Source organism: Drosophila guanche, unplaced genomic scaffold (assembly GCF_900245975.1).
Source record: "Drosophila guanche unplaced genomic scaffold, DGUA_6, whole genome shotgun sequence".
Lineage (NCBI taxonomy): Eukaryota > Metazoa > Arthropoda > Insecta > Diptera > Drosophilidae > Drosophila > Drosophila guanche.
In genome coordinates this window covers 1,936,336-1,955,270 of record NW_022995753.1, presented here as the reverse complement: position 1 = coordinate 1,955,270, position 18,935 = coordinate 1,936,336, and the positions used below count along the sequence as shown (strand labels likewise).

General features: G+C 45.1%; 4 protein-coding genes and 8 non-coding genes across 14 annotated transcripts; 10 read left to right on the top strand and 2 right to left on the bottom strand.

Annotated features, from left to right (window-relative positions):
* Positions 1–7,873: 7,873 nt before the first annotated feature.
* LOC117588316 (ubiquitin carboxyl-terminal hydrolase isozyme L5-like) lies at positions 7,874–9,032 on the bottom strand. 2 transcript variants are annotated; one of them, XM_034279512.1, is made up of 2 exons: positions 8,721–8,798; positions 7,874–8,647 (listed from the first exon to the last, which is right to left on the bottom strand). In XM_034279512.1, the coding sequence occupies exon 2, from the start codon at positions 8,564–8,566 to the stop codon at positions 7,889–7,891; it is 678 nt and encodes a 225-aa protein (XP_034135403.1). In that variant the 5' UTR covers positions 8,567–8,647; positions 8,721–8,798; the 3' UTR covers positions 7,874–7,888. The 2 variants fall into 2 exon arrangements, with proteins under 2 accessions (XP_034135403.1, XP_034135400.1); XM_034279509.1 differs by having other exon boundaries at positions 7,874–9,032.
* A 241-nt stretch (positions 9,033–9,273) lies between these two features.
* Positions 9,274–10,950, top strand: LOC117588439 (protein LST8 homolog). The gene is made up of 2 exons (XM_034279720.1): positions 9,274–9,464; positions 9,537–10,950. Exons 1-2 carry the CDS (start codon positions 9,348–9,350, stop codon positions 10,374–10,376), a joined length of 957 nt encoding a protein of 318 aa, XP_034135611.1. The 5' UTR covers positions 9,274–9,347; the 3' UTR covers positions 10,377–10,950.
* Positions 10,951–11,027: 77 nt separating this feature from the next.
* LOC117588438 (ADP-ribosylation factor-binding protein GGA3) lies at positions 11,028–13,721 on the bottom strand. 2 transcript variants are annotated; one of them, XM_034279719.1, is made up of 6 exons: positions 13,561–13,721; positions 13,324–13,484; positions 12,407–13,001; positions 12,231–12,317; positions 11,320–12,032; positions 11,028–11,261 (listed from the first exon to the last, which is right to left on the bottom strand). In XM_034279719.1, exons 1-6 carry the CDS (start codon positions 13,595–13,597, stop codon positions 11,049–11,051), a joined length of 1,806 nt encoding a protein of 601 aa, XP_034135610.1. In that variant the 5' UTR covers positions 13,598–13,721; the 3' UTR covers positions 11,028–11,048. The 2 variants fall into 2 exon arrangements, with proteins under 2 accessions (XP_034135610.1, XP_034135609.1); XM_034279718.1 differs by having other exon boundaries at positions 11,320–12,317.
* A 351-nt stretch (positions 13,722–14,072) lies between these two features.
* LOC117588494 (40S ribosomal protein S5a) lies at positions 14,073–18,134 on the top strand. Its single transcript, XM_034279804.1, has 5 exons — positions 14,073–14,166; positions 14,673–15,075; positions 16,595–16,711; positions 16,948–17,046; positions 17,992–18,134. The coding sequence occupies exons 2-5, from the start codon at positions 14,674–14,676 to the stop codon at positions 18,058–18,060; spliced, it is 687 nt and encodes a 228-aa protein (XP_034135695.1). The 5' UTR covers positions 14,073–14,166; position 14,673; the 3' UTR covers positions 18,061–18,134.
* Positions 14,413–14,568, top strand: LOC117588816. Its single transcript, XR_004574176.1, has one exon. It is a non-coding gene; the product is annotated as a small nucleolar RNA psi18S-1854 (small nucleolar RNA).
* Positions 15,610–15,741, top strand: LOC117588818. Its single transcript, XR_004574178.1, has one exon. It is a non-coding gene; the product is annotated as a small nucleolar RNA psi18S-1854 (small nucleolar RNA).
* Positions 15,942–16,098, top strand: LOC117588817. Its single transcript, XR_004574177.1, has one exon. It is a non-coding gene; the product is annotated as a small nucleolar RNA psi18S-1854 (small nucleolar RNA).
* Positions 16,741–16,884, top strand: LOC117588809. Its single transcript, XR_004574170.1, has one exon. It is a non-coding gene; the product is annotated as a small nucleolar RNA psi28S-2876 (small nucleolar RNA).
* On the top strand, positions 17,193–17,328 carry LOC117588813. Its single transcript, XR_004574174.1, has one exon. It is a non-coding gene; the product is annotated as a small nucleolar RNA psi28S-1192 (small nucleolar RNA).
* On the top strand, positions 17,378–17,513 carry LOC117588810. The gene has a single exon (XR_004574171.1). It is a non-coding gene; the product is annotated as a small nucleolar RNA psi28S-1192 (small nucleolar RNA).
* LOC117588812 lies at positions 17,563–17,705 on the top strand. The gene has a single exon (XR_004574173.1). It is a non-coding gene; the product is annotated as a small nucleolar RNA psi28S-1192 (small nucleolar RNA).
* On the top strand, positions 17,755–17,897 carry LOC117588811. The gene has a single exon (XR_004574172.1). It is a non-coding gene; the product is annotated as a small nucleolar RNA psi28S-1192 (small nucleolar RNA).
* Positions 18,135–18,935: the final 801 nt, after the last annotated feature.

Sequence of the window (18,935 nt, the reverse complement as noted above, 5' to 3'; positions counted from 1 at the left end):
GTTGAACTCTCGCATAACCAATGAGCCCACCACTTCAATTTCTTGTAATTTATGTTCCACTTTTTGACTGCCATTTTCTACTTTTGCCCCAGCTCAGTCGTCCATTTGTGTCATCCTTCGTTGACCATTTTCATTTGGTCTTCTTCTGCTGCTGCTGCTGCTGCTGCTGCTGCTGGCCAACACTAATTAACTGACTTTGAAAAAGTAATTAAGTCGCACCCCAGACAATGTCCAGCCCCACTGTCCCACTTGACTGATTGTGGCCTAGGAATAGATAATTTCACAGCAGCCATTTAGCCACTCAAACAGCACTTGGGCAAGGGTTTAATCAATCAATCCATCGGAGAATGTAAAGCAAAAACGTGAAGAGAGGAGAAGGGAACAGAGAAGACCATCTGCTGTATGAAAAGTTGCTGTCTTGGACATGGGACAAAGCCTGAAATTAATCAACTGGATCGTTTATTTGTGTAACTAAATTCTTTGCCACTTAGGCTAAGTTTTAGGCAAACTGTTGGTTGATTTCGAAGCTATGTATCTCACATTACCTCTGTGTTTTTATCTATATATTTAATTGTATTTATTTAATTTATTTAATTTCAAAGCTAAACTCATCTGTCAAATAGTTCGTTCTGGTTGCAACTTGCAACAGATATCTGGCCTCCAAAGTTTGAGCTAGGGCCATCAAATTAGTTTGCCTAACTAATCCTGCCCGTTGAGATCAATTAGTTTGTTAAGAGGAGAGCCAAAATACCTGACACTTTCACTGCTCCACTCATCCGCTTACTCGTTCCGCCCATCAACCAAAAAGTTTCCCAGCCAAATTTAACTTTGTCCTGCCGGGAGACCTTGTAGTTATCCATTGTACACTCGCTTAATGAAAACTCCTTGCCACACGTGACACTTGACAGGTTAGCTGGAAATCCAAGTAAGACATCGCCCAAGACTTTGACATTGATGCTGACGCTGAGGCTGATGCAGGGGAGGTGGAGCTGGAGCTCCAGCTCAATTTCGTTGAATTATTTGATTGAAATTAATTATTAGAAGATGGCTTACGAAGAATGCTTTAAAGGGTTGTAGCAGCGCACAGCTCTGCTCGACTCTTAATAAGAAACATAATTTATGCTCCGCATTTGATTCAAATGAGCCAATACCAATGTTACACACGACTATGTCACTTTTGTGGAGTCTCTAGAGTCCCAACTCCGTCTCAGAATGGTCCTCAACCCTGCTGACAGCACCTGCTAGAACATTTTCTAATGAAAATTAAATCCAACGATGATTATGATTATGATAATGTTGATAATGGTGGCTGGGTGTGTGGGTGGGGCACCAACTCAATCTTTATTTAAAGCGAAAAACCCTCTGACATTAGGGTAAGAAACGCGAATGTGTTCATGCATCTTTCATTCGCTTAGCGTGTTAATTATCCTGAATTTCGGTCTATTAAAGTTTCAACAGCCTCGCAACTGTACGTACCATTGGGGGGCTGGCAGTTGTTCCCTCATTTCCTTCCCATCTCAAACGTAATTAATGAAAGCGCACTTAAATCATTTCTGTGCGTGGGCCACACGAAAATGTACCCAAAAAAAAATACAATTAGTTAACAAGCGAGAAAAGGAACAAGCAGTGCAAACGAGGCGGACACCGAGAGGGAAGAGCGGCTGCTGAGGAATACCCAAAAAATCCCAGGAAAGGTGCCAGGCCGCGCGCTAAAACGTTTCAATTTTTCATAAATATTCAAAAAGGTAACAAAAAAAAAATAACAAAAAACAAAAAAAGCAACAACAAAAACAGTTTCCCAAAAGTGGCGGACATGGGGTATAAGGTATGGGGTAGGACATGGCTGGATGGTGGATAACAACAGCTGCCCCTGTTTCGTTTTTTTGTTGTTGTTGTACTTATTTCGGGTCTGGGGGTTTTGTCCAGGAGCGCGGATTCCGCATTCAACGGTCAGCTTCAGAGTTTCGGCTTCGTTATCGCCTTTGTGTGTTGTAGGTGTTGTTATTTGCGACACATACCGTTGCTCCTCCCTGCCCCCCTCCCCCGCCGACACACTGCTGTTTGTTCCCTTTAACCTCGTTCTCTTTTCTCATGGAGACAAGTCCTGAAACCTGAAACTGCGCTCTACATTCCCTGTCTGCGCGAGTGGACAACAAATAAGAAATTCTAATTGGCAGCAGGACACCACGCACTTGGAATACACTTCATAAGCAAATTATAGCTCTCATTTTACGGCAACGAATGCCACAAGGAACGACGAACGAGTCTCCAGTCTGGGCGGTACACATGGGGTTCGTAGGGTATACGAATAAACAACAACTGTAGCAGCGAAAGAGAGCCCCCAAAAAAAGAGGAAGAACTAAAACTTTTTCGATTTAAGCAACTTTCAGTCTCGCTGCGTTTTTTGCAGGGTAGCAAGGGTAGGCGTAGGCACATCCAGGGTAACTTGTTTATAATTGTTCAAAATTCTGCCTAAAGTTTTTCAATCTTCCTTCCTATTTCCTATTTGCACTGTGAATTTGCATCTTCATCATTTTGCGTTACGATATAAAACGGGTCGAGTACATTATGACATAGTTTTCATCTTTTTTATATATGTGTCTCTATGTGTATACCTATGTACATATACATATACACATATACATATACATGGCCAGTTTTGGAGTTAGAGCCAGGCCCCAGCTAAGGCTAGGCCAAGGCAGCCAAAGAGCGTCCGAAAATTAATGCAAATTTATATCGTGGAAAACTTTTCAATTTGTTTCTACGATTTTTTCAGTCCCTGCCCCGGCACACACCTAGGCTTTCCCTCTCTCTCTTTCTCTTTCTTTCTCTTTCTTTCTCTGAGGTTTGTTGCAGAATCATCCAGTCCAAAGCCCCTCGTAGTCCCTGTAAGTACTTTGTATTTAACATGCACAATTTGGCCATTTTTGGGCCATAATTATCGTGCCGCCAATGCATACAGCTCCAGATCCACAGCCAAGGACGAGTACGAGGACGGAACAAGGAAAATTGACGAGGTGGTCGCGCTGTCTGCCAAGTTGGACCTTGGCCCACCACCTTGAGTTAGACTTCCAGTGATGCAGACACTGAAAGAAATTGACTTCAGTGCTTAGCAGCACTTTTGAGGCACCATCTGGAGTGCGCTTTTGGGGCGTTGGCAAACGGAAATGAACTGGAAATGTGGGGCACACATTCCGCACTTTGTGGAGCTGATTGCCTGCCTGTGTGAAGAGGGCCAACGAAACGGCGAATGTCTTACAATCGTTACAATCACAAGGAGCTGATTGGAGTTCTGCAGCAGGTGAAGGGTTGCAGGTGTTGCAGAAGTATATTCATCCCTGAGGTTGAATCAGTTGAATGCCCCGGGCGCCTGCGTACCCCTGCACATACAAAGCTCACTTGAGGATAGAGCCTGCCGTCACACTAAAGAAACACTGAAGAATGCCTTTGGGAACGCAATAACTGGCGTCACGAGCCAACATTTGTCGCTGAGTTTTGTGGCCAAAGTGGCCTAAATGTTTAGGCTGTTCAATTTTCCACGTCTATTTCTAAGTCTATGTATGCACATCTTCTTTCGTTCAGTGTTTCTCCTTATGCCACCGCCATTGTCTCCAGCAGGGAAATGTTGTTGTTGGGTGCCGGGGGGGTGGACAGGCGTAGACAGCCAAATGCCGCAATCAAGTTATTATAAAGTTTTTCTATTTATCCAACATAATTCATAATTTGTTTACAAAGCGTATAATAATATTAACGTCTCATCCCGGCCTCAGGGCCCACTTTTTGCCTTCTTCAGGGCCTGTCTCCTGTCCTGTCTGTCTGTCCCGTCTGTCTGTTGCTACCGTCTAAGACAGTCGTTGCCATGCTTCCTCCTGCCATGCCTTTCCCTGACCACTGCCACCAAGTCCGCCGCTGTCAGCGCGGAGCAGATAATCAGCTACAAAAGTCGACGTGGACTTTACTCATTTTATCTTTTGCTGGTGTCTTCCTTTTTTCCTTTTCGTTCTGTTTTGGTCTTCGCTTTGTAGAGCAGCATGGAAATCACATTAGTTGGTCAGACGCGGTGGTGGCGCGGGCGTGTCGGACAACTGTAACCGTACATTAGAGATGCTCAGAGATTCAGTGCAGCCAGTGTATCCGGAGCCAGTATGCAGTCACGAAATGTCCAAAACAATTCGCTGCCAATGACGTTGGCATGTGTTGATATTCATTAGTTGAAGTCTCTTGCAAAAATCGACATAATATTTATTTGTATCGTTTGAATAATGAGCACGAATGAAGGCGAATCACGCGCTCATCTCTGAAATCTGGCCACAGCGATGACGCGAGTGACGTCCTCGGCCTCCCATAATCGCATTAGACAAAGCGAACGCGAGGCAACGCACTTTCTAGACCAGAGGCATTTTGCATGCATATATATTACTTTTTTTTATTGGCCAACTTCCGGTGAAAGTTTTGGTGCGGCCACAGCCGGGACCGTACTCAACTGATTATTCTTTTGCTTTCTCCCTTTTTTGGGCCATTTTTAAGCGCTGTTGTCATTCCCTTTTTTCTCATTTTGGTATGGGCTGGGTGACACTTTTTAGGGAAAGTGCACACGGTTGAGTGGTTGGGGGTAGACGTGCTGAAAATCGCTTTAAATCAAAATAAATAAAAAATACATAACTCGAGGCCCGGAGAACGCGCATCAAGTGGAGCGGGGTAGTGAAGGGCTGGATCACAGAGTGTGAGTGAGCTGAGCTGCGCTGAGCATTGCCTCCCCTCCCAGATTATGCAAACGGGAATTAAGTTAATTGAGTAGCGTAAACAGCACAGAACAAAATAGGCTGGAGCAGGAAGAGAGATAGAGAGAGAGAGACTGTGACAGTGACAGTGACAGCAGCATGGCCAAAGAGAGAGAGAGAGAGAGCAAGAAGAAAGATGCTCGTCTGCTTAAGAAGCGCCAGCGATGCACTGAAAGAATTCCAAAATCTCACTTCTAACCGTAAACTGTTAGCTGTTCTGCTATTTGCCGTTGTACCTGCTTCATTCCTGTATTCTACACACTAATTTTTGTTCAGTGCAGCAGAAAAAAGCCTCCACCAATGTGGAAGGCACAAGACAATAACAAACAACAGAATGTAAGAATGTAAGAAGGAGCAGAACTACCGTTGCGGCTGACACTACGCGGGTTAAGGTGGTTACGCTGGGAAGGGGGCCGACAGCAGGGTGTGTTGGTAGCGGCTCTGCCAAGGTTAGAGCTTCCCTCGTAAGTGTGCATAAAAATGAAGCGATTTATATGCGCGTATTTTTATTGTTTCATAATTGGGCAAGCCCATCATACGATGGGGCGGGCAAATGTAAGAAAATATCTACAAACATTTATATGCTTATGCATGTATGGTTTAAGCAGTTTATGTACGTATGATGTGTGCATGAGAATGTCAGATGAGTCGCGCCAGTTACTGTTGCTGCTATAAAATTTTTAATGTGAGCGCGATACACCGCTTGCTCTCTTTATTCAGGCCACAATGGAGGCTAAGGAGTTTTAAGGGCAGCAGCTGGCAGTAATCCAAAGCGATATTTGGATAATTTGAAGCTCCTCTGAAGATTCATCTCAGATGAGCAGAAGTTGCATATCACTCGGGACTCACATATAAAAATTACACAAATTACAAAGAATATTTCTTGGTGTTTGTAAAGTTAAATCAAATATCCCCTAGGGGAGACAATTAAAACTTTATCGATATGATAATGATATCAGTAACAGTTACATAATTATGAACAATCACTCATCGATTTATACATACAAAAGTCAGATAAAACTCAGCTCAACTCAACTCAGTGGAATCAGTGCATCATTTATGGAGTAATTATTCACAATTATCATAAAGCATGCAACTTTGCAGCCTGATAACGATAACGAGAGAGCGGGAAAGATAACGGTAATCGCTGGGATGAATTAAGATTATAATAAATATGCCGAAACTGATTTGTTAATTCAACCATAATTCGGGCTGCCCTAATGTCCATTATTTGTATTCATTTCCCTGAATGTTCATTTCGGGCTCAACCAGCCAGAAGCTGTGGGCTGTGGGCTGTGGGTGTGGTCATTGTTTTTTAAGGGAACGTTCATTAAAATTGAAAAATGCCACTTTAATGAATTTATTTGCGACACTTAACACAAGTGAAAGCAAACGGAGAGAAATTATGCTCATTAGCATAAAAATGGCGCTTCACCATTCCAGAGGCCATTCTCAAAAACTCCAAGGGCAGAATAAGCATTGACATTGTGGTGAGGTCGACTCGTCGCTCCTCGTTGGCCTGTCTTCGGTGGCTCTGACCTGGCAATTGTCATTACCATTTCGACTGTTGCCAGAGCCGTTAACCTTCAATTGATGACTCAATATGTCACCGAGTTGACAGGTCACGTTGCATCTACCCAACAAGGTTGGCATCTCTACACCCATCCCAGAATGCTCCACAGACTGGCGGCTTCATTATCGTTCGAATAGTTATAATTGAAACTTTCAGCTCATTTCATTGTTTCCATTCTGAAAGGATGGCGAAATGGCTTGTGAGGTAATTTAATTAATGCGAATTTCAGTCATCAGTCCACTGACTGACTGACTAACGGCTTCCATATCCATTCAGGTACATTTCCGTAATTATATTTCGCATTCACGGCCAGAAGTCGAAGTAAAAGTCGTTAAGTTTATTCCACACCTTACTTTATTTTCTTGTGTGTTGAAATTCCTTTGGAAAATTATATCATCGGGACCCAAGTAGACCCTGTAATTGAAACTGTAAACTAGTTGTCACTCCCATGGGTGTGGTGCGATTGCCCCACGTAGCGACGTGAGAGTAGGTCAGATGGGTCAAGAAATCAGGCCACAAGCAATTACATTTGAGTCTCTGTTGCCTGTGCCCTGTGCCCTTTGTTGCACTTTGCTGCCGCTTTGATACATCCGAGATGAGCGGGGATTCCTTGTTGCTGTTGCTGTTTTCGGGGGGTTGCTATTTCAATTGCTTAGGCCCAATGACCAGAGCCAGCAACTTAGCAGCAAATTGCTTAATGCTCCAAGTCTCGTGTTCACCCCGCTCTCCATATTGGACGCTTCTTGCGGTTAATTTTCTACACCTCTCTCTCTCTATCTCACTATCCCACCCTGCCTACGGAATCCCGTTTCCACTTTACACCTCGCAAGCCTGGCTGGAGCTGGCCTCGTGACACGAGCGTGAGTGCAGTGATAGCCTGATATGTGTTTACATCCCGTTAATTGTTGTATGCAAGCAGCTCATGTCTCAGTTCAGCCAATCTCTGCTCCAGTTATCATGCAAATGCTGAAAACATAACTACAAAGTTATTTCATCCCGAATTAGAGTTGAACCCTCATGCTCGCGTGAGCATAAAAGACGCTGCCTTGCGTGATGGACCATCGGCACATTCCATCTCTAAGGCAAAGTCAACAATCACACATGGAACAGAGAAGGAGAACTTTGTTTGAACTTGCAGATTTGAAGCTTTGCTTCAAATGGGAGGCATGCCCGTGAAGTGCAATGGACTCGTGTGAGTGTTTGTGTTTGAGTTGGGGGTGGGGGTGGGGGTGGGGGTGGGGAAAGGGGTAGTGGCAGAGCCTGTCCGTGGGGCTTGTTTAAATGGGGGAATTGCAGTGAAAAGCCTTGACCAGTTGGTTGGCGTTTGCCGGAGCTTAAGCCAAATTGTCTAAGGGGACGTTGAAACAATGGATGAATGATTGGAACTTGAGCTTTGTGTCAACTATTGTTACTTAATTAACAGCAATCAACAAAACACGAGTACATATCTTTGGGAGTTGCTGGGAATTCAAGTAATTATCTATGGGCAAAGTTTTAGTAATTGAAAGTCTGACTATCCAAACCATCTTTCAGTCTATTTAGTATGCTTCATTCCAAAATTTTGGGATAAATAAAACTCATCTTCAACTTCAACTTTCTCGCTACTCTCGTTCAGCTTGGCTTCCTCCAGAATTGGCGTTAGCTCTCCAAGCTCGCCCATCTGCTTGAGCAGCTCCACGATGAAGGGCACGTAGTTGTGGTGACGGCGTGCGTTCTCCACGCTGTATTGACGATTCTTTTCCTTCTCGACACGCAGCCTGTTGAGCAGTTCGTTCAGCTCCGCCTCTCGCTGGGGCTGTGGCAGCTGTAGCGAGTCCCGCTGGAGCTGCTCGATTTGACGCTCGTAGAAGCGCTGCCGGTCCGAGACCAGCGCCATCAGATTGAAGTGGATCTCGTCCGTGCTGTAGCTGTGCATACGCGCTTCAATGATTGGCCGCACAATATCCAGCCAGTTCTGGCCCGGAGCTATCACGGCCAACTCCGTGGGCCCCAGCCGCAGTCCATTCAGCTCGTAGAGCCGCTCGCCTATGGGCATGTAGCTCACAAAGTGGTAGGTGGCTGCTTCAATCTCGTCCTCCTGTGATTCGTTCACAATAAATGTGGGACGGGCCAACGAGTTGTGGGCTGTGCGGATCTTCCGATCGTTGCCGAGGCAGTAGCCGCGACTCAGCGGATCCAAGTTGATGGTTAAATCCCTGAAGCGCGTTAGCATCTCGCCCAGCTCGATGTCCGGGTGCTTCAGGTTGAGCAGCAGACTGAGGATAGAATGCGTGGCGCAGGAGTTCTCGACCACCTGCTTGGCAAAGTAAATGTTTTCATCGAAATTGCTCACCACACGGCCGTCGGGCTGTTCGTCGTGCATCCACTTGAAGAGGAAGATGAGGCCGTGTATCGGCTCCAAGTTATGGAAAATGTTTGCTTCCAGGCTCCAGATCTCCTCCACCTGCGCTCCCACGCAGCCAAAGTCACGTATCAGCTGTGTAAAGACACCGGGATCGCTCTCGATCTCGCACCAGCTGTCATTCTCAGCTTCTACAGTTTCTGTATTCGAGTCCGCTGCCTGAAGGTTTTCCATTCCAGTGGAATCTTCCATTTTGGTTTGCGGATGAATTTTTTGGACCCCCACTAAACAATTTTGAAACTGTGTGACGTTATGTACTACGGTTCTGTCCATGACATATTGATCTACATACTCAGTTTGAATGGAAACATGCTCACAATTATTGTTTTTGGTTTGTTAGTTATGGCAGCTAGAAGCCAATACAGCGTCATCTGGGGGTCATAATGGAGGAGATCCATAAAGAGACTACGCCATCTGGGCATCAGTTTTGGTAGTGGTATAGTATATTTTTAGCATGAATAGGTTTATTTTTGGTATATTTTTGAGGGCTGTGCGGTATATTTTATTGATGCAACCGCTGCCACACTGTTGTGCACTAGTCCCGATGAACAAATGATAACAAAATAATTGAAATCGCCTAATTTGACGATTAATGGAAGCAATGGGGGACCAATTAATACTGGCCACCGGTGGATACGATCACACAATCAAGGTGTGGCAAGCCCATACCGGCAACTGCATCAAAACAATGCGTTTTGTGGAGACATCCGTGAGTGAAGCCCACAAAAAAACCGAAAACGCAAACTGCGACTGCAATTCAATTGAATCATTTAATCTGTAGCAAGTAAACGCGCTGGACCGCACGCCAGACAAGACGCGCCTGGCAGCATGTGGCTATCAGTGCATCCGTCTGTATGATCTGGAATCGAATTGCACCGCTCCGGTGATCAACTTTGATGGCGTGCAGAAGAACGTGACGCGGCTGGGCTTCCAGGAGGATGGCAACTGGATGTTCACCGCCGGCGAGGATCATCATGTGCGCATATGGGACATGATATCGGCACCGCCCCACTGCTCGCGGGTCTTCGACTGCGAGTCGCCAGTGAATGCCGCCTGCTTGCATCCCAATCAGGTGGAGATCGGCATGGGGTCCCAGAACGGCAACGTCTTCCTGTGGGATGTCAAGTCGGAGAAGCACGAGTGCATCGTGCCCGAGGTGGATGCGTCCATTCAGGACGTGGCCATCTCACCCGACGGCCACTACCTCGCGGCGGCCAACAACAAGGGAAACTGCTACATCTGGTCCCTGTGCAGCAGCCCCGACCAGAAGATGAGCACCATGCGGCCCACAAAGAAGATCACAGCGCACAGCCGCTACATTCTGCGCTGTAAGTTCAGCCCCGACTCCCGCCTGCTGCTGACCACCTCCGGCGATGGCACGGCCTGCCTCTGGAAGACCTCGGACTTCAGCAAGTGGCGCGAACTTAGCATTGAGAACTATTGGGTGTGGGATGCGGCATTCAGTGCCGATTCAAAATGGCTCTTCACCGCCTCATCCGACGGTGTGGCGCGCCTGTGGAAGCTGGAGACAAAGACACCCACGCGGGAATACACCGGCCACACCAAGGCCATCACTGCCCTGTCCTTCAAGGATGAGATTATAAGGAAAGTTAATCACTAAATAGAACGTAAGAAAGTCTTTGGTTAAGTCAAGAAAAAGTAGAGCCGCTGCCCAGTCTGATTCTCTCTCTCTCTCTCTCTCTCTCTCTGCATTTAATTTCTGGCAAACAAAACAAATTTCACTCGCTCTTCGATGTCTGTTCTAGTTCTTAAGCTAAATGTTCTTCAAACGATCTAAAATTGCTGCCGATTCGCGCAATTGTTCAACTCTTAATGCAACACCAAACAGAGCGAGACAATCGAGACAATGGGAGTGGCAGAGAGGCAGGCAAACCCTTAGGCTCTGGCAATTTTTGGAGGCAGTTACTCAGCGACCATCCCACACCACCACCAGCATTAACCAGAACTGAACCAAGCATCAAACAACAACACGTCGCCATTCAACGATAGTTCAGCAAACAAAACAAAAAGGAACACAAAAAAACAACCTACAAATTGAGCAAACAAAAAGTAATTGTGAAAACTACCTCTGAAAATGTGCGCTTGGCTTTTGTAGCGACTTTTTCCAACAGATAATTTATAAAAGGGAAACTCTTTGATATATTTATATCATAAATAATGCATTCATTTTGGAATAAAATCCTATCAAATTTACAAAACGAAACCGACCAACGGGGGGGGGTAAAAGACTGGAAAAGGTAACAGGAAATTGATTTGCTTTCTGCTTAAATTTTTAATCCACATAGGCAATGTTTTGGGCCACAATTGACTCTTTAATGGGATCGGGATCGTCGCCCAGTTTATAGCCCACAATGCAGGTGACATCTACGGCCTTGCCGGTGGGATTGAGCAGCAGCATCACCTGATTGATGGGCGTGGCTGGACGAAATGGCTTGTGCGGTGGCATGGCGCTCTCCGTGGGCGGCAGCAGGCGCACCTTGCATGGCTGAAAGTGTGTTCATTGATGAGTGAGGTTCTTGGTTAGTTTATGGAGGATCAATCACCTTCTTGACGCTCGCCTCGAAATGAAAGTCCCGCACAGGCTGACGGCTCTTGTTCTGCGCCGAAATCACAATCACAGAGACACGGTGGCCGGGCCGATCGCTGGTAAAGTTCAAGCTGAGCTGCATATCATCATCGTCGAGCACCACACGCTGCTCGCCGGTTGCTTGGACATTGTCCAACTCGATGCTGATATCGCTGAGATGTGTCTGCTGGGGCGCTGTCTCCTGCTGTGGCTCCTGCTCAACGGTGAGCGGAGCATCGCTTAGCAGGGGAACATCATCAACGAGCTCTGCGGCAGCTGCAGCTGCTACTGCTAGTGGTTGTGTCTGTGTCTGTGTCTGTGCCACCTCGGGTGCCTTTATCTGCATCCTTTCTTTGGCCATATCGTTGAGGGTTACCTTCTCGGGATCACGCTTGAAGCTGCTCATTCTCTCCTGGCTGGGCAATATCTTCTGGAAGAGCTCCTCGCTCAGCACATCAATCTGTGGCATTTTCCGTTCTGTGCCCGGCTTGCGCGAGGAATCCGAACTGGAGCTGCAGCTGGAGCCATTTCCCAGGCCATCGCTGGCCGTGCACTGACTGAGCACCTCAGGCTTCAGCAAGCCAGAGCCGGCTTTCTCAGTCGATTGTTTGGACTCGCTTTCAGCCAAAGCGCTGCTAAAGATGTCGCTCAGATCAGCCAAAGGATCGGCTGTAGCGGGAGCAGAAGCAGAAGTGGAAGTGGAAGCGGAAGCGGAGGCCGTGCAAGTTTTTGCTTTTGCTCCAGCCGCAGCTGCTGGTTCTGCTCCATTTTCAAGGCTGCCAATGAGCAGATCGCCCAGCAGTTCATTGATTAACAATTCGTTGCTGGAACTTGTTGCTGTTGCTGCTGTTGTTGTTGGTGTCTGGCTCTGGGCAGGTGCTGCTCCTGGAGCAGTGTTCTTTGTGGGCGATGGCACAAGCTGGTTATAGCGTTGCATTGTCGTCAGAAGCGCCCCATTGGCATCCAATGTGTCAGCTGCAACAGAGAGAGAGCGAGAGAGAGAGAGAGAAAGAGAGAGATTGAGGAACAGTTGGAAACGGGGGAGACCTGCTGCAGTGGCTTACCTAATAGCTGGGCATCGTTGTCGTCTAGCAGCTGTGTCATATGCTGAAAGATTGGCTTGTGCTTCTTGCACATGATGTAGAGGTCAGTAATGGTCTCGCTGACATCCTTGTTGGAGGGATCGTAGGTGTCCAGCATTTGGTTGAGCAGCTCCATCGTCTTCAGCACCTCGTTGAGTTCCAGCCGATGCTGGGACAGCAGCTCGTTGCGTCGCGCCTCCTGTGCCATGCGGTACTGCAGCAGCAGATTCGCACGCTTGAAGTTCTCCTGATTGTTGCTCTTGATCAGCTTGGCGAACATCGCCTCATCAATGGTGCCCAGCACACTCTCCCGCTTGGCCACCGCCGCCTCTGTCTGGCCATGCTCGATGTCGCCCTCGTTGCGTAGCATGTCGTAGGCGTCGCGTATTTTCTGACGCTGCGGAAACTCGGTGGTCCACAGCAGCAGGCACTCCATAATCCGCTGCTTCACCTCGTGCGGCGTCTCGGAGCCCTTGTACTTCTTCGACACCAGCCGGATCAGTTCGTTGAGGAAGCGAAACTTCCCGGCCTCGTCCTGAAACTCTTCGCCGCACTGAGTCATGCACTCCTCCAGCAGCTGCAAATTGTTTGTACATATCTAATGTTACTTTGGCCAACAATTCTGTTTGCTCGTCTGTACGTCTCTGTCCCTGTCTCTGTCCCGCTCTGGCAATACACATGTACAAAAGTTGATAACAGTTTAAAACCGAACGCAGCAAGCAGCCACACAAGTGCATGCACAGGCGTTTGTGTGTTCGTATGTGTGTGTGTGTATGTCCCCACTTTATGACTGTGTACTGTGTACGGTATGTATGTGGGTGTGCGTGTGAGTAGGCAGATTTTCACGCAGGCCACAGGCCGTAAGCCACAGCCCCGTTAGCCACCCCCACCCCACTCACCGAAATGGCTCGCGTTGCTTCAGTTACGTTTGCCGACCGCACTTTGGCCACAATCATCTCCTGCGCCTTGTGCACCAGATGAACGTGACTGCGTACCACAATGCAAAACATTTGCACGCCCAACTCGTCTACCCTTTCCTTAGCCGGATTTGTTGCTCGATCTGTGGGGTGGCGAAAGATGTGAAAAAGAGAGAGAGATGAGTTGCACGAAAGAACAGTATTTGCATTTGCATTTACCCAGCATTTCCTCCATAATGCTCTCGTCGGTTGTCATTTTACCACTCCGCTTGCAATGGGAATATGCTTTTAACTCGGGAAGTACAATATATGCGGTGAATTTAAACAAAAAACATGATGTTGTTGTTGCGGCCCATTAATGATGACACTTTTAGGTATTAGCGAAAATTTGCGTTATCCACTGTGAGTGGCAAATAATAGTGTACACGAAAAATGCTACTATGCGGTGACTAGCAACTATCCCAAAAACAAATATCGTTGGAAAAGCCAAGTATCGATAAATGCATGCAGTACTGAATAATACAAAGTGCACACACACTTCGATTTGAAGCTCATGTTGCATTGCAACATCAAAGTAATTAAAATGTTTTAAAACACATATCCAAAAACAATTGAATTAAGCACTGATAAGCTACCCAGCACTGAGTCCGCAAATAAAACTTATATCGATACACGCTATTGTTGGCAGCCCTGGTTGTGAAATACAACCATGTAGGCAATGGCGGAAATGATTTCTGCTGGCATTGCCGCACACTGCCGTAACATGTTCTTTTTCAGGCGTTTGCCTTTGCGCTGACATCGTATCTCGATTTCTTCTGTGAAAAAGTAAGGCTTTTTTTTTGTAAAAACTCTGTGGATAAACATTAAATTATAATCAAAGGAACACTGAACGTGATGGCTAACTGTGAACATAGAGGGTTTCGTGAATTAATTGCTGGACAAATGATTAAAAATGCATTGTTCGAAAAATGAGGTTAAATACGGGCGGCATTTTGTTTTTGTGTGTGTGTTGTGTGTATGTGTGTTCGCCACACGTGTTGGTTTCTTTTTTTTATATTTATTTTTTTGTTTCCTGTACACGTCCAAAACTAAAACTATAGCGATGCTTTTGAAGTCGCTGTGGTATTCATTTGGACCAAAATAACATCCATGGTTAACTATTCCTCTTAAGGGTATCGCCTAGAAGATATTAACCTTAATAAAGTCAAAAATCAACAACAACAACAACAGCAGCAGCGCGCGCGCGTGTTTTGTGTGTGTGTGTGTGGTGTAGTCATTGGCATCCTGTGCAAAATCGGGCTAACATTTTGCTCTTTTTTCCACACTTGCAGCATGGCCGAAGTTGCTGAAAACGTGGTGGAAACCTTCGAGGAGCCGGCGGCACCTGTGGAAGCTGAGGCGGCGGAGACCATTCTGGAAACAAATGTGGTGGCCACCACTGAGCTGCCGGAGATCAAGCTCTTCGGACGCTGGTCGTGCGACGATGTGACTGTCAACGACATCTCGCTGCAGGATTACATTTCCGTCAAGGAGAAGTTTGCACGCTACCTTCCCCACTCGGCTGGCCGCTATGCCGCCAAGCGTTTCCGCAAGGCCCAGTGCCCCATTGTGGAGCGCCTGACCTGCTCCCTGATGATGAAGGGACGCAACAACGGCAAGAAGCTGATGGCCTGCCGCATCGTCAAGCACTCGTTCGAGATCATTCATCTGCTGACTGGCGAGAACCCACTGCAGGTAATTCATCAATTTACTCCTCGATTGCCATTTTCTCCCCGCCCCCTGTCACCGTCTCATGCTAAACTGTGTTCAGCGACTCCCCACCTGAACATGGGTAGAATGAGCACGAAGAGTAATCAACCAAAAGTTTTAATATCCTAGTGCTTGAAGATAAATATTCCCTCTTCTTACTCTCTTGGAACTTAAAACTACATTTGCTAACCCATCACTAGATACCCGTGGTATTGTAGCGAGGTTTTGATTTTGACTTCGCTTCCATGGGGTGCAGCAAAACCATAAGTTAACCTGATTTAGCTTCGGGTACTAAATGATAAGGAGAATTCCCGTAACCGATCTTCTACGTTGGAATTATTTCATATTTTAGTTGTGATTGGGTACCGGTAGGATAGCTAAATGCGCTGGGAAGAGAGTCAGGTGGAGTTACGGTCGTGAAGGGAACCCCACCCTAGCTGAGCATCCAATAAAAATGGACTCATATTGAAGAAATGTTTTAATATCCTAGTGCCCGAAGATTAGAAAACCTCTTCTTGCTCTCTTGGAATTTAAAACAACATTTGCAANATTCAATTGGACTAAATCGAAGCCCATGATTTACTATTCCTCTTAAGGGCATTGGCTAGAAGATGCAACCTTAATAAAGTATAAAATCAACACTAACCCATGGCCATCCTATCGATTTACGCGACCCTTCTCTCAGTCCACCTCAATGCCAGCTGAAGGGAACCCCACCCTAGCTGAGCATCCAATAAAAATGGACTCATATTGAAGAAATGTTTTAATATCCTAGTGCCCGAAGATTAGAAAAACCTCTTCTTGCTCTCTTGGAACTTAAAACCACATTTGCAAACCCATCAATACCCATAAAATGTTATGCTCCAAAACTAAAACTGAAGCGAAGGTACCCCACGTCGTTTTGGTATTCAATTGGACTAAATCGAAGCCCATGATTTACTATTCCTCTTAAGGGCATTGGCTAGAAGATGCAACCTTAATAAAGTATAAAATCAACACTAACCCATGGCCATCCTACCGATATACGCGAACCTATTTTTAGTCCACCTCAATGCCAGCTGAAGGGAACCCCATCCCAGCTGAGCATCTAATTATAATGGACTCATATTGAAGAAAGATGTTTTAATATCCTAGTGCCCGAAGATTAGAAAACCTCTTCTTGCTCTCTTGGAATTTAAAACAACATTTGCAAACCCCTAAGTAGATCATCATGGAAGTGTATGCTCCAAAACGAAATCTGTAGAAATGGGACCCCATCCTACCGATATACCTATTTTTAGTCCACCTCAATGCCAGCTGAAGGGAACCCCATCCCAGCTGAGCATCTAATTATAATGGACTCATATTGAAGAAAGATGTTTTAATATCCTAGTGCCCGAAGATTAGAAAACCTCTTCTTGCTCTCTTGGAACTTAAAACAACATTTGTAAACTTTTTTTAAGTGTCGGAGACGCTTGTAGAAGAGTATTAAATTAATGGCAATTTTGTTTTTGTGTCTTTACAGATCCTGGTGAGCGCGATCATCAATTCGGGACCACGTGAAGACTCCACCCGTATTGGACGTGCCGGCACTGTGCGTCGTCAGGCTGTGGATGTGTCGCCTCTGCGTCGCGTCAACCAGGCAAGTGGCAACTCAACTCTCTTCTCTGTCATGCAGCCAGCAGCTATGGCTTGTGGTTCGATTGGCGACTGCTGACTTATAATGCTTGGCCAGATCATACTTCTATCTTATCCGTAGCGTCACAATGTGTAATATAGCCCGACATTTGGCGTATGACCTGAAGAGACATATTCGTTGAATATTCGCTTATTGAAAGCCCAAAGCTAACTGAAATTCTTTCTAACTTATTTTTATAGGCCATCTGGCTGCTGTGCACTGGAGCCCGTGAGGCTGCCTTCAGGAACATCAAAACCATTGCCGAGTGCCTGGCCGATGAGCTGATCAACGCCGCCAAGGTATGCACCATCAACATTCCCATCCCGGAGAACGGGAAAGGGATAGTGATATGAATTATTTGTGTGTGGTCTACTCTGGTGCCAGATTAAAGACTCTGTTCCACCCTGGGCGTAGGCCCACTCATATATTCATTTAGATAGATTATATTATGTCCAATCTAATTCTGCATCATGGTATATTTATGTAGTCTCGCTTTTGGACCAAAGTAAACTCTTTTATTATCCTTGTGCTTGTGGCATTCAACCCAGTCCAACGCACACGAGAAACGTAGAAGAACAAATGGAAATATAATTAAGAATAGGAATATATTGCCATGATTATATCATTTATATTATGTCCAATCTAATTCTGCATCATGGTATATTTATGTAGTCTCGCTTTTGGACCAAAGTAAACTCTTTTATTATCCTTGTGCTTGTGGCATTCAACCCAGTCCAATGCACACGAGAAACGTAAAAGAACAAATTGAAATAAAATTAAGAACAGGAATATATTGCCATGATTATATAATTTATATTATGTCCAATCTAATTCTGCATAATGTTTTATTTATGTAGTCTCGCTTTTGGACCAAAGTAAACTCCCAAATCTTTTATTATCCTTGTGCTTGTGGCAACAAAACCAGTCCAATGCACACGAGAAACGTAGAAGAACAAATTGAAATAAAATTAAGAACAGGAATATATTGCCATGATTATATAATTTATATTATGTCCAATCTAATTCTGCATAATGTTTTATTTATGTAGTCTCGCTTTTGGACCAAAGTAAACTCCCAAATCTTTTATTATCCTTGTGCTTGTGGCAACAAAACCAGTCCAATGCACACGAGAAACGTAAAAGAACATTAGCAAAGCATCAGAATATTTAGTAGATTTGTTTTTGATAATCAACCTTCTATTTAAATCCACTAATAACGCCACTGGCTTGATTTCTCTTTCCAGGGTTCTTCCAATTCTTACGCCATCAAGAAGAAGGATGAGCTGGAGCGTGTCGCCAAGTCCAACCGTTAAGGAGGAGACAGCTACCTACAACCACACAAAAAACAAGCTTGTCTGTTTTTTTTTATAAAAAATAACGTGTGTAATCATTTTACACTAAATTTACAACAAGAAAATAAACATGAAAAAATCCAACCAATAAAAAACAGTGTAAACAACTAATTTAGTTTCCTATCCCATTTTTTGTAAGCAATAAAGCCCAGTAATTAGATGCGCTACATATTCCATTGACAGACAAAATATACATAGGGACATGACCACATTTCAAGCTAGAATGCATGGTGAATGGTGGCTACTTTTATGGACTCTCTTTTAGAAGATTTTGTAGGAAATAAGGTTTTAACAAAATGGGCCAATGCATAAAAGTTCAGCATGCAAGAAATGCAATGTGTACATACAAGAGAGCTACAAACTTACTGCATATATTTGTATTTATTTACGACGACACTTCTGCAGTTGCTGCCTGGGGTACGCATAACGTATGCATTTTTCTCGTATGGAATGACACATCTATATACTGTTTCACAAGAAAAAATACCAGAAATACCACCGATGGAGTTCTCCCCTCTGTATAGAAATTAGTCGAAAAAACAAAACATTTAACAGATTTTATTAACGAAACAGTGCTCCCGTAGTACATGCACTTATAACTCTTTATTGAAATCTTGATTTTTAAATAATTTGTCTTTGTTTACATTCTTCTGCGTGCTCTTGTCGATATATCAACTATCGATATGAGCCAATTGCAATGAATAGGACACGAGTTCAATGGATCCTACTTTTTTTACAATCCATTTCTCAAAATCCGATCCATTAATTCAGGCATCAAAAACGCTGATCAAGTGCGTTCACCAGGATGATTACAAAAAGTTGCTCAAGTTGTACTG